General features: G+C 40.0%; 1 protein-coding gene across 11 annotated transcripts in view; it reads right to left on the bottom strand.

Annotated features, from left to right (window-relative positions):
- The window catches only part of NAV2 (neuron navigator 2), a 444626-nt gene that overhangs the window by 35610 nt on the left and 388173 nt on the right, over nucleotides 1-20843 (bottom strand). For 10 of the 11 annotated variants that reach the window (XM_061610652.1, XM_061610648.1, XM_061610646.1 and 7 more), the window contains 8 exons: nucleotides 20407-20481; nucleotides 18025-18108; nucleotides 16310-16421; nucleotides 15492-15637; nucleotides 12600-12772; nucleotides 6073-6226; nucleotides 3417-3576; nucleotides 2300-2400 (listed from right to left, as the gene is read on the bottom strand). In XM_061610652.1, coding sequence (XP_061466636.1) covers nucleotides 2300-2400; nucleotides 3417-3576; nucleotides 6073-6226; nucleotides 12600-12772; nucleotides 15492-15637; nucleotides 16310-16421; nucleotides 18025-18108; nucleotides 20407-20481 — 1005 coding nt within the window. The remainder of the gene's footprint in view (nucleotides 1-2299; nucleotides 2401-3416; nucleotides 3577-6072; nucleotides 6227-12599; nucleotides 12773-15491; nucleotides 15638-16309; nucleotides 16422-18024; nucleotides 18109-20406; nucleotides 20482-20843) is intronic. The other variant, XM_061610647.1, reaches the window with a different exon arrangement.

Here is a 20843-nt window from a genome sequence, read left to right on the forward strand (position 1 = left end):
CAATGCTGCTTCTACATATCTGGGCTCCTGGAGTCTTCTGGGCTCCTTCAGGAGGAAGGGCAGAATAGAAATCCAATAAATAAATAAATAAAATAACTGCATTGTTATCAAAATGCTTACAAACAGATCCCTTCAGAAGTTAAAAAAATGCACTATCATGTGACATTACAAGCCTCCTCTAAACCCAGCAAGCGAGTTTTGTTGATAGACAGGCGCCTTTCTCATTACCCTGCGCCTGATCTAGGTCTTGGATCATCTCTCACTAACATTTATTTTAAAAGCTAATTTAAAACCAGTGAACAACAAAAAGGCCAAAGGACATTCTTCAGCGTTTACAAGACAGATCTTGAAAATCTATTTCCTCAAAGCTCAGCATGTGTGGTCTAGTTTCCCTTTTATTCATGCCAAGTTTCTAGAGTACTAGCAGGTCTGGACTTCACACTGCTTAAAACACCCTTGGCTGCTGGCACTGTGTCTAGACAAGACGGGCAGCAATGAAAAAATGGTGCAAAAGAAGCTAGGCCAGAGATGATCTTTTGAGAATGGAAGCACTTCTGAAAACAAGCCTTTTCTTTCACAGTCTTTGAAAACTAAGGAAATAGTTGTATACAACCCACTAAAACTAAGTTTTACTCAGAGTAGATCCAGTGAAATAAATGGACCTAAGTTAGTCAATTGGTTTACTCTGAGTATGATTAATATTGTATATAACTCAAGTTTATATAATTTCCTCTTCCTAGTGTTCCAGAAAGAAATGTGCAGAAGGCATTGTGGGGGGAGGGGGCTGTGGAAATGCAGCTACAAAAGACATACTTTACAGGTTTCATCCTGTAGAATTCTCCACCCTCTGGAACATCCTGTAGTTTTACTCTCCCCATGAGAAGGAATTTTTAACTTAGCTGTTCATTGTTTGCGGCAAGTCCTGAAGGGATGGACTTGGAAGCTGGTCAACCTGACATCAGGTGACTGACAGGTGGGCAGCCATGTCCACCTGCCAAAATGGCCCACAAGGGGTGGAGGAGCTCAGAATCTGGACACTGGCAGGATCCTCTTCCCTATTCCTGCCCTAAAAGCGGGTGTATGCTTTAAGCAGCTTCTCCAACTTTCCATTCATTTAAGTATAACATTCTTCCGTCAGTCAGCAATTAGGTCTTATTAATCAGTCATTTCCTAGAAGGAAACTAGTGATAAACCTGTGTCTTGATGGCATCAATTCATACTACAGATAGGGATACAGATGACTGAATACTTAATAGGAAAACATCCCTGCAAATAGAGAAATAGTTGTTGGAAGATTCTAACCTAGCCCTGGCCCTTTCCAAAGCAGTTTTCTTTGTGCAAGGATTTCTTTTCATGGGGGAGCTGGGGTGTAGTGGAAAGGGAATGCAGGGAAGCGCAACTCTGTAGCTTTTCTCAGAGCCCACACAATTACTTCATCTGCAGGAGTGCCTGGTAACTGAGGGATCCTCCTTGCTCTGGCAAGTGAAGGAGATCTTAATGAGGTTTTCAAATTTTACTATTATTTGTGGCAAATTAGCATGGAGGAAGTCAGAATATGAAGGAAAATAGTGAGGCTGGATACTTCTTTACTTTCCTTTGGTTGGGTTCTTACTTCACACTGTCAGTTTAAATTATAAAATTTCAATGCAATATTGTATAATGTCTGACTTTTTGGACTGTCCTGAGGGCTGTCCTTAGACTATAGAAACTGTCATAATGAGCTCCTTCCCTTCAAAATTTACCACCAGTTCGACTATGGGAGACCATGCCATCATGTGAGTCCTTACCTACAATCTGAAGTGGTAATGCTGAGATCCAGGTTAATTCATCCCGAGAGAAATAGTACTTGACTGACAGAGGCAGTCCTGATGTTTGAGCTGTCTCTTTGAAGAAAGCAAGGTATGGACAAAGGACACGACTATTCTCAAAAAACACAAGTAGTTGATTTACTTGCCCTGATGATGCAACCTCTTAGCAGAAAAACTACTCTGTAGGGGCCAAAGACCTTCAAGAGGGGCTTCAGAACACTGCAGACAATCAAACCCAGAAACATACAACACAAATAAAAACCTGTGGGTTTTTAGGGGTTCAATACCTGTGTTAACTTTGAAAATCTACCTGTGTATTGTTATTTCCACAATACTGCTGTACACATGTACAGCATAACACATGAACAGGTGTTTCTTTGAGCAACGTATTTTCCTCACAAAAAAATTGTAAGCCTATATAGCATGCAAGCAGGTCTATATAGCAATGCGGAATAACAAAAGGTGAAAAGCAAGAACCACCCATGACTTACTTCTTTCCATTTCATTTCATCCTGAAAATTGACAACTATTTTAACATGCCTGCCACCTTCTTTTCGAGAAGAACCATCACTGGGATCATCCAGCAGCATATCTGCACAGAAAACACACATTCTCTTTTAGTTACAAATGTTAAGATGGAATTTATGCTCTTATTATTATCTATTTTGTTTATAAAATGATTAATCAGTTGTCTTTGGGCTCAAAGCTGAAATACAATTTAAAAACTTTTAATTTTTTAAAAAACATAGTATCATGGCAAACAAATTAAGAACGGGGGGAGGAAATCACCTTCAAAACAGAGTGTGAAATGAATGACATTCCAAAGCTATGTGGAACAAAAAGGTTTTAAAGGGCCCTAAATAAAGATGAAGTTAACCTATCCTCCCTAGAAGGGAAGGGAGTTAAAAAATCAGGGTCCTGCAACAGAAAATGTTGTGTTTTCATCACCCCAACCTCTCTTTGTGGTGGAACATATAGCAGGGCCTCTGAAGCAGATCTTAAACTGTAAACTTAAAGAGCAGGTTCATATGGGAGAACATGTTCTTGACTTAACCTGCTACAACCCCCCCCCCCAGCTTAAACTTTTTAGTGGATATTTGCAGGGCTGTGTCTACTCTGAGTTTATTGATCAATATCCTGCTCCAAGAAAAGTGGAAATTCACATGTCTTATGCAAATTTGCATTCATTTGCGTCTTTTGCATAATTTATTTTTAATTGCTTCATCCTGTGAACACTGCTAGTCTCAGTGCTTTCAAAATTGTGAAGTACACACTTCTCTGAATATATGTGCATTCTGAAATAATAAAAACATATTCCCCTAGCAATCTGGAACGGATATTGTAGAAATGAGGGAAGATCCCAGAAAAATTACCATTTTTCTCTTGAAAAATATATTACTTTGGCAAATGTGTGCAATTAAATAGACTCTGAACATGATTTTGTGTAGCTGAAGTCATAGCTGGCGTGCTACACTTCAAAGTGTAACAGAGCTGCTGCTGACATTGTAATGGAAGGTTTTATCCCAGCCCTTAAACTTTTTCACCTTAGCTATTATTTATTTAAGGCTGCAAGATAAAACCTGCCTACTACTCTTTGCGTGGACTCACCGAGACTAGTTGACTCGGTGAGGTTCAGGCTGTGCTGGGAGAGACCCATTGACTGCCTTGGAGAGGATGAAATGGAAACCTGAGACTGGGTCCTGCTGCAGCTACCTTGATTTTCAGACTTCAGCCGGTCATTTTCAGCTTTTAGTTTCTCAATCTCACTCTAGATTAGAAAAAGAAAATGGTCAGAAAGGAAATAGAAGGCACATGTGTTTTCAGCTATTTTTATATACAAAGATAGATACATATCTCTGTTTCACACACACAGACACACATGCCCAAGCAAACACCCTACCAGCATGTCCACTTTTTCCCACTGTCCCAATGGCTTTCCATCCAGGTCCTTTGTTTTCCACCCTTGCTGGTAGTCCAGGCCTCTCGACCTGACTTCTGTAGGAAGATCTTTTCTACCCTCTCACCTCCTCCTTGCCACCACTACAGTCAATCTTTCCCCACCCAGGCAGAATTACATGAACGAGGTGAGAAAGTTTCATAGCAATTTTTCCTGAACTGCTCTGAAATCTGCAGGGATCTCTGCACTTTTTGGGCTATTAAAATTAGCTATGCAGTCCTTTCCAAATTTTAACTGTAGTATGTCAAAGATCAAATCTGGGACTTGCAACTTTATTTTTCCTAGCAGGGCTCCTGTGCTAACAGGTACACAACAGGAAGAAGCTCAAAAGAGTGGATTTCCTCAGCCTGTAGAGAAAGCTTCACTTGTTGAATTTAAAACTGCACGCAGATGGCTAAAGGCATAGGACGTCTTTCAGAGAAAAAGGTGGCAGTCTTGCAAAGGGCATGCTGACAGCACTGAGCTCATGGTTTGTTCTAGCAGCTTATATTGTTAACTTCTATTTCTATTTAACCATACCCAAAAGCACAATATGTAGGAGCGATGCACCAAAAGCCCACCACTTCTGAAAGGGAACTTGTCCCCAGAGACACACATTTTAAATTTTGACTTTAAATTGGCTTTTTGATGATGGGTGTGCTTTTATTCTTCTGTTTGTATTTTTTTTCTGTTTTCAGAACATTTTCTAAGTTTTAATATATTTTTGGATGTCACTTTGAACATCCACATTAAATGAAAAAACTGTACAACTAAAATAAATGAATTATAATTAAAACAATAGTGGGGTTGAAGAGCCAGCTTTTTAAAACAGAAATGATGGAGATGTGGAGATGTATAATATCTATATCCTCAAGACAGAACTTAACCAAACCACTGAAGAGTAACCACCTTACCCCGCGCCCCCCCCTTGCGTACACATTGGTGTCAATTAGTGGCAACTTTGATGACTGTGAAATAAGGATCTTGCCTTGGTATTTCCTCTGGAATGAAAAATATAGTGTTATGTAAATTCCTTGATAGAGAAGTTCTAATTTTAGGTTTAGCGTGTAGATGTGAGCTTGTGGGTGGATGTGTATCTTGTGGATCAGGAACTGGCTATGAAACAGGAAGCAGAGAGAATAAGAATAAATGGGCAGTATTCCCAATGGAGGGATGCAGAAAGTGGAATTTCCGTAGGATTGGGTTAGGGACCTGCACCTTTTAGCTTTTTCATAAACAATCTAGAGTTAGGGGGAGCAGTGACACAGCCAAGTTTGCTGATGATACCAAATTGTTCAGGATGGTTGAAACAAAAAGTGATTCTGAAGAGCTCCAAAAAGATCTCTCCTAACAGGCTGGGGAGCATTAAATTAGCAAATGCAATTCAACATGAGCAAGTGTACTGTAATGCATACTGGAGCAAAAAAAGTTTTTTTATAGAAATTTCGCATATAAGCTCATGGGGTCTGAATTGGCGGTGACTGACCAGGAACAAGGCCTTATTTATTTTATTTATTATTTGATTTATATCCCACCCTTCTTCCCAGCAGGAGGCCAGGGCCACCTTGCAGTCATAGTGGATATCTCAATGTCAATCCAGTGTGTGGCAGCTGTGAAAAAGGCAATGCCATGCTATGGAACATTAGGAAAGGAACAGTAAATAAAAAACCTCTGTCAATATCACAATGCCATTATACAAATCTACAGTGTGAATACACTTGGAATACCGTGTACAGTTCTGGTTGCCTCACCTCAAAAAGGATATTGTGGAGCTGGAAAAGGTTCAGAAACGAGCAACTGAAATTATCATTTGGGGCTTTAAAGTTTAGAGAAAATGTGATTAACAGGAGATATGGTAGAGGTGTGTAAAATTAAGAATGGTGTGGAGAAAGCAAATAGAGAAAAGTTTTTCCCCCTCTCTCATTAATACTTAGAGCTCATGAACATCTAATGAAGATGAATGTTGGACAATTCAGGACAGAAAAAAGTGCATAGTTAAACCATGGAATTCATTCCCACAAGAGGCAGTGAGGGTCACCAACTTGGAAAGCTTTAAAAGAGGATTAGGCAAATTCATGGAAGGTAAGTTATTGATGCTTAGTAGCCATGATGCCTATGCTCTACCTCTACTGTTGGAGGCAGTGTGCCTCTTCATGCCAATTGCTGGGAATCACAAGTGGGAAAAGTGCTGCTGTGCTCAGGTCCTGCTTTTCAAGTTTCCCACAGGCATCTGGATGACCACTGTGAGAACAGAGTGCTAGACTAGATCAGCCTTTAGCCTGATTCAGCATGTCTCTTCTTATGTGTGTTGCTGCAGCTCTTTCCTACCTGCATTCTGTTCATAGCTTCCCGAAGCTGGTCAAGTTGATGGGCGGAACTTAGGGCCTCCAAACGGATATCAGTCAGCTTCATCTCTTTGTCTCTCAGCTCATTTCGCAACTGCATGACTGTTTCAGCTTCACTATCAATGCATTCTGAAATCCTGGAAAAAGATGATAATAAGCCATTAACTGAAGATCTTGGAAAGCAGAAATTCTGAATGTTAGCAAAAATTATACCCTGGTTTCAACTAGTTTTGTTTTTGTTTTTTGGCTTGGCAGCAATGAAGAGACTAAGGGGATGCAGTAATCAGAAACTGTCTCAGCCTGCCCAAGAAAAAAAAATACCACAGCAGTTAATGGAATCCGGACACAAAACTACCATTTCAATTGTGACCTATACTTGGCTTTAATTGTTAAGCTGCTGTTAAAAGTAGTCATTCTGCGGGAAATCTATTCAGACTGAGGATCCCAGGTAAAATAAGGAGGCACAGTAACAGCACTCACTTGGAGATTGATGGTCTTAAAGAAAGATTTAGGACTTGGCAGGTGTAGATCACAGCTGGGCCTCCCTGTATGATTCTGGAGGGGTTTGGAACCCTATACCTTCTCATATATGAAACACTCACTCTGCACTGCTCAGACTTAAAAAAAACCCCAGTTTTATTCTCCTGGCACCAGCTTTCTCTCTCCCCGCCTTCTGAAATTGAACTGAGTTCAGCTGCTTCCTAACACATAAAAAACAAGCAGCACCCCTGCTGTTTTCTGGCAATTTTTCATATTGCGTGCATCCTGTGAATGTCTTTTTTCAGTAGTATCAAAAACCAATGATAAGGTACTGCAGTCAAAAAAAGCAATGCATGTTGAGACGTATGAAGAAAAATGGTGCTTTAACATCTATGTAAGGAATGCTTGGAAAGTTCTTTCAGTTCAGGCTAAGAAACTAACTTTGGGGGCTCATGAAAGCCTGTCTCAAATGCAAGAATTTTTAAATCTTGAGGCTCTTCTGCCCAAAGTTCTTCTTCAAGCTGGAGAAGAATTCCAGGCTTCTCCTCACTCATTTCTGCTAGGCTTCCCCAAATATCATCCCTGCCTGCCACAATTCTCCAAACGATGTCCCCCTGCCCCCATTGTGCATGAAGCTACAGTGGCAGCAGCAGAGGCACGTGGAAAAAATAGGAGGAAGGGTTCCTCCTCCCTTTCTGTCAGTAAGATAACAGTAAGATGGAAGACCACAGAGCACTATAGAAGATGCTGCTTTTCCCAAGGACTGCTACAATTGCATTTCCCATGAACACTGTTATCCAGTATACTGAGATGATGGAGAGAGATAGAAAGAGCGAAAAAAGCCTCTCTTCTCTCAATGCTCTTCTGTTTCAAAGGATAGGAAAAGTGTGTGTTTGGGGGCAAGCTTCTGAGGAAAATGTGAGCTGGTGGAAACAAGTGGGTACTTTTTCAGAGCCCTCAGAATGGCTCAATTTCCACACACACCCCGAGTTTTGAAAGTTAATTGAAGCAAGCTTCAAAGAGTAAATTAGAGAGCCAGAACTACTTGCTGTGTGTGTGTGTGTGTGTGTGTGTATATGCCCTAGACCAGTAGCTTTCTGCTCACAGACATTCCATCAAGCTTACAGAACACTCCAGCGTGTCTGACAGGTTCTTCATTCATTTCAATGAAGGAAGCAATCCTGTGTATTCATTCTTTTACTTGTGGTTCTCTCCACTTCCCATTATGGCAAATGAAAAAATCCCTTTGTCTGTAAATTCTGTGTTCACACTAGAGCACTCACAGAACTTTAAGTCATAATCTTAAGAGAGACAAAACTTTCTGACATCAGGAACATGAAGTGCCCAAAGGACATTATGCAATATGATTCATCCCCCACTAAAAAGGTCAAATGTACTGTTCCCCACTTCTTCACAGGCTGGAAGATGAATGAGATCGACAAAGTGCTACCAAGTCAAGAAATATGGCCTTATAAAAAAATTTCAGGTTTCAAATATTGCTTCAGTATGTCTGCAGAAAATATAGTCTTGCTTATTTATTTATTTATTTATTTGTGTATTTATTTATGTATTTATTTATTTAATTTATTAGTTGCCCATCTGGCTGGCTGTCCAGCCACTCTGGGCGACGTACAAAATAAAAACATACAAATACATTAAAACATTAAAAATCTCAACAACAATAATAAAACCTAACCCACCTCAAAAGCCTGCCTGAAGAGCCAGGTCTTCAAGGCCCGGTGGAAGCTCATCATAGAGGGGGCATGGCGGAGATCATTTGGGAGGGAATTCCAGAAAGTGGGGGCCACAATTGAAAAAGCCCTCTACCTAGTTCTCACCAGTCTAGCTGTTTTTACTGGTGGGATAGAGAGAAGGCCTTTTGAGGCTGATCTTGTTGAGTGGCATCCCTGATGATGTTGGAGGCGCTCCTTCAGATAGACTGGGCCGAAACCGTATTGGGTTTTAAAGGTCAGAACCAACACCTTGAATTGGGCCCGGACAACAACCGGTAACCAGTGCAACTCCTTCAGCACTGGAGTGATGTGATCTCGCCTTCAATGTATGGTTGTTACTCTGAAAATATTATGTGGACTGAATCTGGGAACCATCCCATTACTTGCATTCATTCATTGGCTCTTCTGTTTTCTAATAAGGTTGTCACCAGATGCCAAATAAAAATGCAGAAGCCCCAGGCAGCCCACTGCTATGCATTTTCCTTCCTTCATTCTCCATGCTTGTTCACTCTTCAGGTACTTGGTATTTGTCAAGACTTGTCATATGTATATTTTGACTGATAACAGGCACTATCACAAAAGACATGATCGATTTCATGGCTTTAAGCTTTTGCAGACCATTGAATACCAGAGACAGGACAGTTTCAAAGTGATGAAAGTGAGAGTAAGTGGCTGAAGGTAAGTGAGATTTTTTAAACATGAAAATATGTTTGGTATCTAAAGCTACAAGGCTTTTAATCTTAGGAATGCAATTTTTAGCGATGCCTGATTTTCTTACAGCCAAGTATTCCTCACTTTCTAATCTATATTTAATGCTGTGTCTTACCATCATAAATAGTTTATTGTAAGGACCGTAGAACTTCATCTTGGCAAAGGAGGCTGCATGTAAAGGAATAGCCAAGTTTTGCAATATTGTTTACATTCACCATAGGGTTACCAGCTGCCCGGCTTTTGACCAGAGACTCCAGCTTTCTGGGGTGCTCTCTGGCCAAATCACCCCCCTGTCCTTTGATCTCCGTTTTTCTGGACTGGCCGCCCAGCTGTGGCTCCAGTCTTGTAGCATCCTGGAGGAGGACATAGCCGGCTAGAATATTGAAAAGGCACTACTACTTCCTCCTATTCAGCCCTAGAAGGAGGAATCATGGGGCTCACTCAGTAACCTGAAGCAAGCCACACCCTTTCCTCTGTATCAAAGAGGAAAGAACAGCCACTTCCATGTCTGAGAGCAAGGATTTCAGGCTAGGGAGCAGCGGGCTATAAGACTTGCTTATTTTCTAGCATTTATTCTGGCTTCTGATTTGGTACAAGAGCAGTGAATGGAAATAGGAAATCAGTGTCAACATTCAAAAAGACAAGGTGGGGTTAGAGGATCCCTTCAATTGCAGTGCTTTACATATTAATGTAAGAAGAAAGATAAACATGGAAATCTCTTTCCTTGCAGGATTCCTGTACCTTTAAACACCTCATGACAGCAGGCAGCAATTCAACATAGAGAGGTGTGGTGATGCAAAATGATTTTCTTCTTGCAGGTCTAGCTTTTAAAGGCATATGAATTGCAGGGTTCCTTTTGCAACAATGCTTTTAAAGCATCAAGATCTCTGCTGGAAACAGCAGGGATCCATTTACACAGGGTGAAAAGAAGAAGGGGAGCACAGCTATTTGCATGCCAGGCAGATATTCAAAAGTTAGAGCTTTGTCCCCTCATGCCAATGGGAAAAGCAGCACCTGCTGATTTTCTGCCTAAAGTTTTCCCTGTCAAAGCCAAATGCTGTACTTCTAATGCCAAAACATATTCCCTCTCTTGGTAACTCTCCAGGCAGCCTGCCTAAATTCTCCAGTTCTGAGACACAATGTACAGATATAGCACTTTTCTTGCGAGCTATTCAGGATTTGCATACCATTCCGTGGCTTTAAATCCTGCTAGTTGGAAAGCAGCATTACTTGGATTGAAAGAAGGTGGGAACGCTGCATTTCCAAAATGCTTATACTTCATTATTTTTTATTTCATAACAAATCAAGCTTGTCTACTGAACTCTAGCTCTCAGCTTCCCTGCTGTCGCCTTCCATCCTGCACTCGCCAACAGCAGAGTTATATTCCAGGAGTCAAGGAGGAAGGCTAGAGGCATGATTATGTCAAAGCGCTACAGTAAAGAAAAGGAACTTCTCCGTGTTATCGTTTTCCCCTCAATTCTTTTTTACTTCTTTCTCCACAGGTGAATGATTGTAAAAGCTGCAATTGGAAAACGGAAGTGATGGGGCTTGTGGAGCTCATATTTTAATTCTCTCTCTTTGGTGCACAAGGGGTTGTGTTCTGACCTGGTTGAGATGGCTGGAACATTTACAAAGCACCAAAACTTATGGGATGCTGCCATGGTAACGGATCAGCGTCTAGAGTTTTGGTTCCACTTTCAGATCCCAGGGGAGGGTTCATTGCATTAATGTTGGAGACTTTGAAATGCCTGTTGTTAAACTACAATCAAATAATGGCCAGAAAAAACCCATTGTAAATAAAGCCAATTTAGTTTGGAGTAGAGGTCACCAAACTTTTTGAACCAGTGGGCACATTTCAGTTTTTGAGAGAATTCTGTGAGTACCAGTCACACAATGGGCAGCATGGGGGTGTGGCACAACACAACATGGCTCTCAAGTACAGTAATGTGAAGCTTTTCCCACCATTGTGTTTCCATTTGAGAGAAGACTTAACCTGTTGAATTTCTGCCTGCCATACATAAAGGCACAAGAACACTGTTTTTCCCCAATGCCAACCCTAAACCAAAGCCTAGGCTGCCATCCTGTACTGTACCCACTTTTCTGGAAGTAAGTCCCATTAAATACAAAGCGACACTTCAGAGTAGACATGTATACCACTGTACTGTAAGTTAATTATACAGTAAATTCTTAAGGATTGGCTGCTCTTTAGCTCCTGTAAAGAGATATGCCTAAGCCTCTTTGCAAAGTTTTCAGATGTGCCTTTTGGGGTGAGGGGGAATTATTTAATATCCACCAACTCTTATTGTGTAATAATATCTATGGAAAATAACATCTGGGGACTACCAGTTCTCAGATGAACCCATCATGGGAAAGATGCATCTTGGTAGCTAGGGAAAAAGGAAGGACTAGAAAATTACACAGAAGCATGAAAAGTGCACTAAAGGGGAGAGGAAAATAGCAGCTCTTAAGGTCCCTAGAGATTATGTACTCAGAAGTCCTATTGAGTTCGATGAGGCTTAGTAAACGTGTTTAGAATTGCAGCCTTCAGGGGCATCCATGTTTACTCTTGAGTGCTCCCATCCAACACCCCCACAACACTAGGCTCCTTTCTTCCTACAGCGGCCTTCTGGTGACTGGCCTGGCCTGAGGGCACTTACACCCTTCTTGCCAGAAGCAAGTAGGCTAGATTAAACGTTCCCTACCCAGGCTTCATGTTTTAGCTAAGATTTCTTAATCTCCAATCAGAGAAATGTTTTTGTTTGAATTGTATGCTCCAAGCAACTGTGGTTGATGCTTAAATGTATCATGCTTAATGATATCACTTGGGCCCGCCTGTGACATCACCCAGGCCCGCCCCTGTGATATCACTAGGGCCCGCCCCTGAAATCTCAGGGTATGGGATGCTTCTGAAGTGGCAACCCTAATTCAACATTATTTCCTGAATCCTTCAAATACTTTTGTCAGCTTCTCATCACCACATACATGGTTTCTGGGGCTGATGTAGCAGATTCAGGTAGGCCATGAGTAAGTATTACTGTATAAATGAACAGTCAGGAACAATCAGGGAAAAAGATAAACCATGTACCCCCTTTATATTTGGCATTAGATTCAGGTACCTGATTAAAAAATACGCAGTGCCTCTTGTCAAATCTTTGCATATATATGGTTCATTCTGTGTCACTATGAACGACAAAGAGGGACACAACCTTTCATGGTTGTCACCTCAAAACATTTTAAAGGGACATACTGTGAATTCTACAAGTGAACACCCTTCAGAGATGCATGAATGTTGTACTATGATATCCCTACTTGACTACAATCTGTGAAGTGATAATCAGTCCTTATCCAATGCAACAGGTGTGGATAATTTCTCTTCATATGCCATTATGGACATTAGCGCTTAGAAGTGATTTTAGATCATCACATAGAGAAAAGCAGACCTGAAGGAGGAAAGAACTTTCAATGAAGAAAACCTATTTGATTCTTAGTGTCACAGAGACCCCAGCAAAATGGATCTAAATTATGATATAAAATAATACCAACATATCAAGAGGAACTTTTTACAAAACACACAAATTCAACTCACAGTGAATTGGAATGTGATGTTCTCAGTAATGGTGTTGAGACAACTGAGCCATTGTGATGCAGTTTTGGAGATGAAGGCAGGGAGCAATCTGTCATCTCCTCAATATCTGAATGAGAAGATGCTGACTTGGGAGACTTCTTTTTACCAAATGCTTGTTTGAAGGAACTACGTAACTGAAAGAAGAAGACCGAAACAAAAGGGATTATAAATAAAACAAGTCATGTTTTATGACAAGAAATAAAGAACGTAAGAGAATAGTTAGCATGCAACACTTTTAAAAATGGTTACATAAGTTCATTTTTGGCAGCACAAATTAACAGCAGAGGTACAGATTCCCACCCTTTTGTTCTGGAAGTCTTTACATTCTGTTTAGACAGGACAGTGTATAAGCCACTGCAAAAGTGTTGACTGTTGACAAGTCCTATTTTGAAGCATACCTTTGCATTCTGAGACATTGCAAATTCTTTTTCATTCAAGAACCTTTTTATTACAGTGTTATCACAGGTTGGCAGTTATGAAATGAAATGGCTCAGACAGGGTTACAGATGCTGACAGAGTTAATCATGTAAATGGATGAGTTAGCTTTGTATTTTAAAATTTAAAATACATCTTTCTTACCTCGTTGACCTGCCAGAGGAAGTACAAGCAAAAAGGGAAGCAGGAAGGAAAAAAAGACAAGTTTTAACAGATAAAGCCAGTGACAGGGAAAGCGCTGGATTTCTCAGACAAACATGAAAAATCACCCACCCTCCACAAAAGCACACACACAAAACAAATAATTTTACAGGAAAAAAATAATTTTTTGAAAAGCATGTTATCTTATGATCAAAAATGGGTCTGGTACATTTTACACAGCTGGAAGTACGTACACATTTCAATAAAAATTTAGATTGTAATTTGCACATCACCTAAATTACCCAATATCACCGCAACAATGTCACATAATCTGTCAAAATTACTGTACACAAATGCCCTTTTCTCATCACTTCCACCACACATTTGGTCAACCATACATCTGTGGGACTACACACGAACACAATCCCTCAAAATTACTGTACACAAACGCTCTATTCTCATATTCTCTGCTATACACTCTGTCAACTGTACATTTGTAGGACGTGTACCCCTGTAACCATAAACCCCTCAAAAGTACTGTACATAATCCCTCAAAGTTATTGTACACAATAACCCTATTCTCCTTTTTTCCATCACGTTTGGTCCCAGTGGTGAACATGTGTCCTATGTGTATAAAACTGTATTTGCATAGAGCCCTTTTCCAATTTTTGCTTAATGTGCAGAGGTCAGAGGACCTCAAGTGGACACAATCCCACTCCCTCTCCATGTGTTGACTGATGAATGGAGGAGGTGAGAACAGTGCTTTAGAATCTGGACGTTACAGGCCTTCCATTACATTCAGCAAAATCAGGAGAAGGCCTCAGGCATACACACTTCTTATCTGTTGTTCTTACCAGTACAGAAAGTTATTTCTGTCCTATGATATCTTATATGTATTTGTATTTTTGATCTTTGCAAACTGACGATAATGAAATCCCTAGAGAAAGAAGCTTATCCACAGTTAAGGGAGATCTGATTTGCTAGTCTGAACAAGCACAGATCAAGAGCCAGAAGGGGAGGGAGTATAAAAGCCCAGATGGTAGATGTTCATGTTGGAAGTCAACCTTCTCCATGGAAAAAAACTTAGTGGGCTGAATTGGACCTGAAAGTCTGTTAGCTATCCTTTTTTAGGGTTTTCAAATTCATCTGAGATAGGAGGCAGTGATCATTTGTTTGGGTATAACACACAGCATCTTAGGGCTCAAAGGGACTACAGGAACTAAGTGCGTCTCTTCAGACTATAAAAAAAGCAACATCACTAAGGCAGAAGTAGTCTCACAAAAAACGGGGTTTGATAGTAGGTACCTTTCCTCCGGCACATGAGACCTTGCACACAATAAGCGGCAAGCAAATGAACAAATGGGAAGTGAAAAATGATTATTTTGAAGGCTCGCCTCACAAATTAAACTTAAAGACTGTATTTTTGTTCAGCCATTTTCTATGATAGCCAAAATAGGCTCCAAGGTATAATTAACATAACTGATAATTTTTCCATGAGTGCAACCAGATTACTCAAGAAAGTGAAGCTTTCACTTACTAAAATAGTCTATGCAATACATTTATCACAGCCCTATTTACCAATTGCTATCTGACTGCTCGATTTTTATCAGCTGATTTCCATTTAAAGTAAAATCCATCACTTCCAGCATCCTGTGCAGATAAGCAGTATAAAACTATAGCAAAAATTACTTTTTACTGTGAATTCTTAACAAATACTGTACTGAAATGTACATTTCCAAATCTGTAGCAAAGTACATGCCTAGATTGCCTGCAATCCCACGTCACCCAGCTGTGGGGCACTGAAAATTTCTCTGGAGCAGCAGTGTGTGTAATTCTTCTCTCACATACCATTTTCCAGTCAAAACTGTCCTCTCTCCCAGGCTGCTGTTTGCCCCACTATATTAAAAACACACCAGTTTTGATGACAATAGCCAAGACAGGATCCATTGTTTATTGAACAGCCCGGGGAAAATGGTTAACTCACCACCTCAGTTGCTCTGAAATTGGCAATCCTTGTAGATGCCTTTCAGTGGGAAAACAATGGAGATGCAATCACAGATCTCCTGTGAAACATGTAGTTTGGGTATCAACCACTTCAATGTAATATTTTGTTATGTCCTAAAAATGGGCACAAAATATTATTAACTGTTTACAATACTCATTTTAGTTCAAAGCAGGACATTTACAGAGTCTACTTGGCTCATATATTGGGTTTTTTGGAATGCTGATAGACACACACTTCAACTCATTTGATATGCTTTGTTGAAGAATACGCACCCAATTTTTTCTCTTCTTTTTCTTAGAGTCACATTCTATGTTGCTTCCCACACTGGAATGGCTAGTTGCACTGTTAATGCTAGAGACACTATCTGAGGAGTGTTGCCTTCGGATCCGCAAGTCAGTGGTTTGCGCAGTTCCACTTCCTAAACAGCAATTAAACCTAGTTAAATACATTCAGAAATTGAATCTTCCTTTCTCCACATATGCACATTCTCCCTTGCTGCCTCTTGCCACCATCTGCAGTTAGTACTGCCTATCCCATCTTCTTTAGAGTCAGCACAGAGAGCTACAGTAGTCCTATGCTGGGGCTAATGGGAGTGGTAGTCAAAACATTTAGAGACCACCAGGTTGGGGAAGGATGTCCCATGCTGTGAATTTCCCACTGCTATTGCCTGTGCCACACCTAATCTCAGTTCCTCCTGCCACACTATCCTAACTTCACTGTGGTAGTGATGGAGCAGGAAGTGAATCTTGATTGCTGGGACAGCAGAACAGTGGTGGTAATGTTTGATGGCTGAAGCAGAGCAATGCTGGTTGCTGGGTAAGAAAGACAACCAGGGAGGTGGAAGAGGAACTGGTGGCGAGATGTGGGTGGCAGGATGCAGCAAAGTAACCTACTGTATAATCGTGGGATTTTCTAAACTACAAGTTTATAAACATTATTAGTAATGATAGGGCTACTAGTGAATGAAAGAAAGTTCAGCTTGATTATTAAATATATATGCCTAAAAGCCCACAAAACTTTGCATCGGCTATTACCATGCCCTCAGAGTGCTACGCTGTTATTGAAAGTGAACATTGAGTCATTTCTTTACCTTTGCAGACAAGCTCAGGTGTGTTAATTACACCGTTAATGGCAGCTTGAGCAGCAGCGTTTTGTTTTTTCAGTAGTTCGATCGTTTTTCTTAACTCATTCAGTTCTGAATCCTGAAGCACACAAAAAAAAGTTATATCTGAATTCTCTCCAAAGCAGCTTATACTACTTTGGAGTAGCTTATACTAATCTGAAGGATGAGCCCAGTGCAGTCATCTGGAGAAATGTTCAATAGATAACCTAAGATGAGTTTGAATGTGTTATCCAAGCAGTGGCCAGCTACTGAGACTTAGTAAGATTTTAGGAATTTTGTCTGTTTGTATTTTTGTCTAATTGATCAAAGATGGCTACAACTAAAAAAGGGGTATTGGATGGGCTGGACACATGATATAACAGTACAAGATTTCTTACTTTAGTACGTGGGTTTGGCCATTAGTCTGATTAATATATTTGATATCATGAAGGAACAACCCTTACATCAGATGGGCTAGAAACTAGCAGGCCATATGTTCTTGTCTGTGCTCTTGTCTTCTCCACATCATAACTCACTTCTTTGAGCCATGTAGGTTAATTTCACCAACCCTTATAGGCACAACACACCTTGCTCATTCCTGTTCTGTGTTGTGATACACTGTACTGGATGGCACAGACTAATCTAGGATTGGCATTTGGTCTTAGAGCACACATCAAAATGCTAGTTTCCCATGCTCCCAGTTTGATGCTGTAGACCACTTGCTCTAGTCCATCAGTTGCTCTAGTCCATAGTCTAGAGCAGAAAGGAATAAGCTGATGCACAAAAGCAGCACAAATGTATTGAACTACAGATTGGACAAGCAATCAAAACTACAGTCATCTTGATGTACATTTAGATAATGAGTGACTTGTATTATAAATAATTATTTTATGATAATGATAATTATTTTAAATCTTCACCCCGACTGAAGTAAATTGAAATTGTACAATAGGTCAAATATGTAAGGGTGTCATGTCTATATCTCTGTAGTACCTTATTTTAAATAAAATTTTGTTCTAAGATATTGTAGTTCTACAGTTTGGTGGAAAATATTGGTTTCAGTTTAAAATTGGATATTGGATATAATTTATAGGAAATGTATTATTTGTAGTTCAGTGATTACATACATACTATAAACACATGAAAGAGAGCAGGATTAATCAAAATAAAGTACTAAGCAAGTGTAGAATTAGCTCAAAATATGGCCTGAAGACATCAATTGGTGTTCTGCTACTGGAACGAAAACCTTCTGGTCCTGTATACTTTCTGAGAATGAAAGACCACCTAGGAACCATAGGGAAGCTGCTGAGGACTTTTTGGAGGAAAAATGGAGTATAACTGAAATAAATAAATTTTTATTACTTGGAGTCATTCCCTAATCTGTTTTTACAACCCCTCTAATGTACAGGCATTGACATGCTCATTTTGTGGAAATGAAGAGAGAGACAGGATTAATGCCATGCGTAAAACATGGGCTCAAGAAAGCTGCTGATACAAATGGTCTATTATCTCCTTTTTTCTTTTCTCCAGGAGACAATGTTTATACCCAATGGTTACTGGCACAACAGCAACACAAATATGTTGATCTGTGCTTAGGGAAGTTTTACTGATCCCAAAGATACCATGTTACTATCAAGTTAATTTTAAAAGGTCATTTTGAAATAGACATTCATGAATAACATACAAGTGAACCTCAAACTTGCCTTCTGTTCTGCAGTCATGGTAAGGCTTTGTAGTCTAATGGTCATGTTTCCCAGGCTCTGTTCAAATGCTGCCACAAGGTGTGCCTGTAAGTTAAATTGCATCACAGTTAAGACTGTATTTGTAGACTTTTTGTTTGCAGAAGAATTTAGAAGATACTGTTCTGCATAAATGATGTAATCTACAAGCGGTTAGTCTTTGCAAGACTGGCACAGACAACTAAGCCCTGGCAAACCCACCGTTTCTGGAATCACAAAACCCATCAAACTAAGTGGCCATACAACAACCACTGATGCTACTGCATCTAGTTGTAGCATCACCTACAATGAGTTTGCTGCTCCAACTGCTCCAACCAGTCATAGTACTAAGCATGTTGATGCACAGCTTCTGGCCTGTGCAATATTCTGCCTCCCAGGTATATTTATCCATGGCAAGTCTGCTTAGGATGGCAGTTTCAGAACCATTTCCCACTAGCTAAGGAAAAGCCATGACAAATATTTTTCCTGTATCTACATTGCACAATAAAGCCTTGTGCAGTCATTCCAGCATTGTTCACCATCAGCACATAGCTGCCTTATCCCAAGTAACTGTTCTCACATTCACCATGAAAACAACCATGAAGAGTATGATAACACTGGGAGATGTGGCTCTTGATCCCTCTGGCCCCTATAAAAACAAACTAGGCCAAATCTGTGAGAAAAATGGTAGAAATAAAACAAGCTTAGCACTGACTAATGTGTTATAAAGCTAAAATGTTTATTTTAAAAATACTGGAGCGAGTAATTCCTGTTTGAAAAGATCTGCCAACTATTTAAAGAACCAGCAAAGACTCTCAGTTCAAATACAAGGAGGAAAAAAAAGAGGCATTCAAAGGGGGAGCAGTTAGTAAATTCCATAGTGGTGATTAAGGTGACCTCTGTTAGATTTAGATAGTTGGTGTGAAACCAGCCCACAGGATCAAAAGTGGTTGCTATTTGATCATTGTTCCATGGGTAATAATAATAATAATAAACTAGGTGGGGGTTGATTAGCTTTCAAGTAGCAGCAAGCCAATCCTCACTCCAACCAGCAGTCTCAGCAGAGTGGCAAATAACTGATAAGGAAGGCAGTCATATAGTTTAAGAAAGAAATTACCTTTAGCACAAGTTAAGACTTGCAAAATTAAGCCACTGAATTCTGTAGAATGAAACACAGAGCTTGGAAAAGTTACTTTTTTGATCTACAACTCCCATCAGCCCAATCCGGTGGCCATGCTGGCTGGGGCTGATGGGAGTTGTAGTTCAAAAAAGTAACTTTTCCAAGCTCTGTTGAAACATATCTGTACTTGGATAGTGCAGGAGAGGAGTCCTTTAACCACATGCATATGGCTCCCCAATCCTAATCGTCCCTCCAGGATACTTACTGTAAAGTGTCAGGGGACTGAGCAGGCCAATCCCCTCTCTTCCCAATCTTCCATATTCCTTTTGTGGGGATGGATGTTCACAAGTGACATCTTAACTTTTTGTGTCTCAAATGATCAACTACAGACTTAAGTGAGAGACCTGGCTCACACGAAATGCTAAGCCAAACTATAGTTTAGTGTGAATGTGTGAGCATGCAGATTCCCAGAGATCACAGCTACTATGCTCCTCCCCTGTTCCTCCTGCTGCTGCACAAAGCTAAGCCACGGCTTGGCTTAATGTGTTGCTGGAGCCAGGTTTGTGGTTTGTCTCGCTCCAGACAAATCACAAACCATAACCAATGTTTGTTTGGAGGAGACAAGCCAAAAGCCAAGGTTCAAAAACAAGCTAAACCAAACCATGAGCATAGACATGATTTGCAAGCACAGGATGTCCCCCATTCATTTCAATAGCAGAAGCTAATCCACACATGCAAAATAATATATGCAGGGACTGTCTTGTTCCATCAAAATTAACAGGTAAGCTGTTCTCAGCTAGGTAGCACCATTAGTGCTTCGGAGCTTCAGTATCTGGAATAATTAGAAAATTTGAGATGAATGCCAATAAACAAAACTATAATCTGAAAAAGTTGGGCTTGGAACCTTAATAAACTTCTGAAATATCAAACTGGCAAAAAAAATAACAAAACATCAGAGGCCTAAAAAAAGCCATATGACACTTTCATATTTTTCAAAAATATATACTGCTGGGTTGATTCAGTTGATTTATGTTTAATTAAGCAAAATTGTTTTTATTTGTTTTGATATATTTTAATGTGTGTGCTGCCCTGAGAATATATTTAATTAGGAGACTAAAAGCGAATAAAGCACAGTTAGTCTAAATGTACTATATTTGAGAGTTACAAAACTATATATAAAATTCTCCTTATAACCCAACTCACTACTTGCCAGCAGTTATCAGTTTCTTTATCTACAGTGTACTCACATTGGCTGTCAGCTGTGTCGTCAGAGCTGATACTTTCTCCTGAGATGCATCCAACTCCCTCCTTAATTTCCGAATCTAAATATTATATTTCAAAAGTTTGTTTTGTTTAACAAAATTATCTTTAAGATTAAGATGCACAAACATATTCATATCTAGCTGCTTTAAAGAAAGAAGAGCGATACATGTACACATGAATAAATTTCTGGACAAAATGAGAAATGGCAATATTTAGAAACCAGTAGGATAGGGGTAGCAAACCACTTTTGGCCAGAGGGATGGATTACACAGCGGCCAACCCTCTGTGGGCCATAACTGACTGGTGGGCAGTGGTTCCCACCTGACTATCACTTGATGTCATATAATATCAGATGGAACTGATCCCTGCTGAAAGCAGCTGGGTTTGCTTTTGGTGCCAAATTTAAACAGTGCCAAATGTA

This window comes from Rhineura floridana, chromosome 2 (genome assembly GCF_030035675.1).
Source record: "Rhineura floridana isolate rRhiFlo1 chromosome 2, rRhiFlo1.hap2, whole genome shotgun sequence".
Lineage (NCBI taxonomy): Eukaryota > Metazoa > Chordata > Lepidosauria > Squamata > Rhineuridae > Rhineura > Rhineura floridana.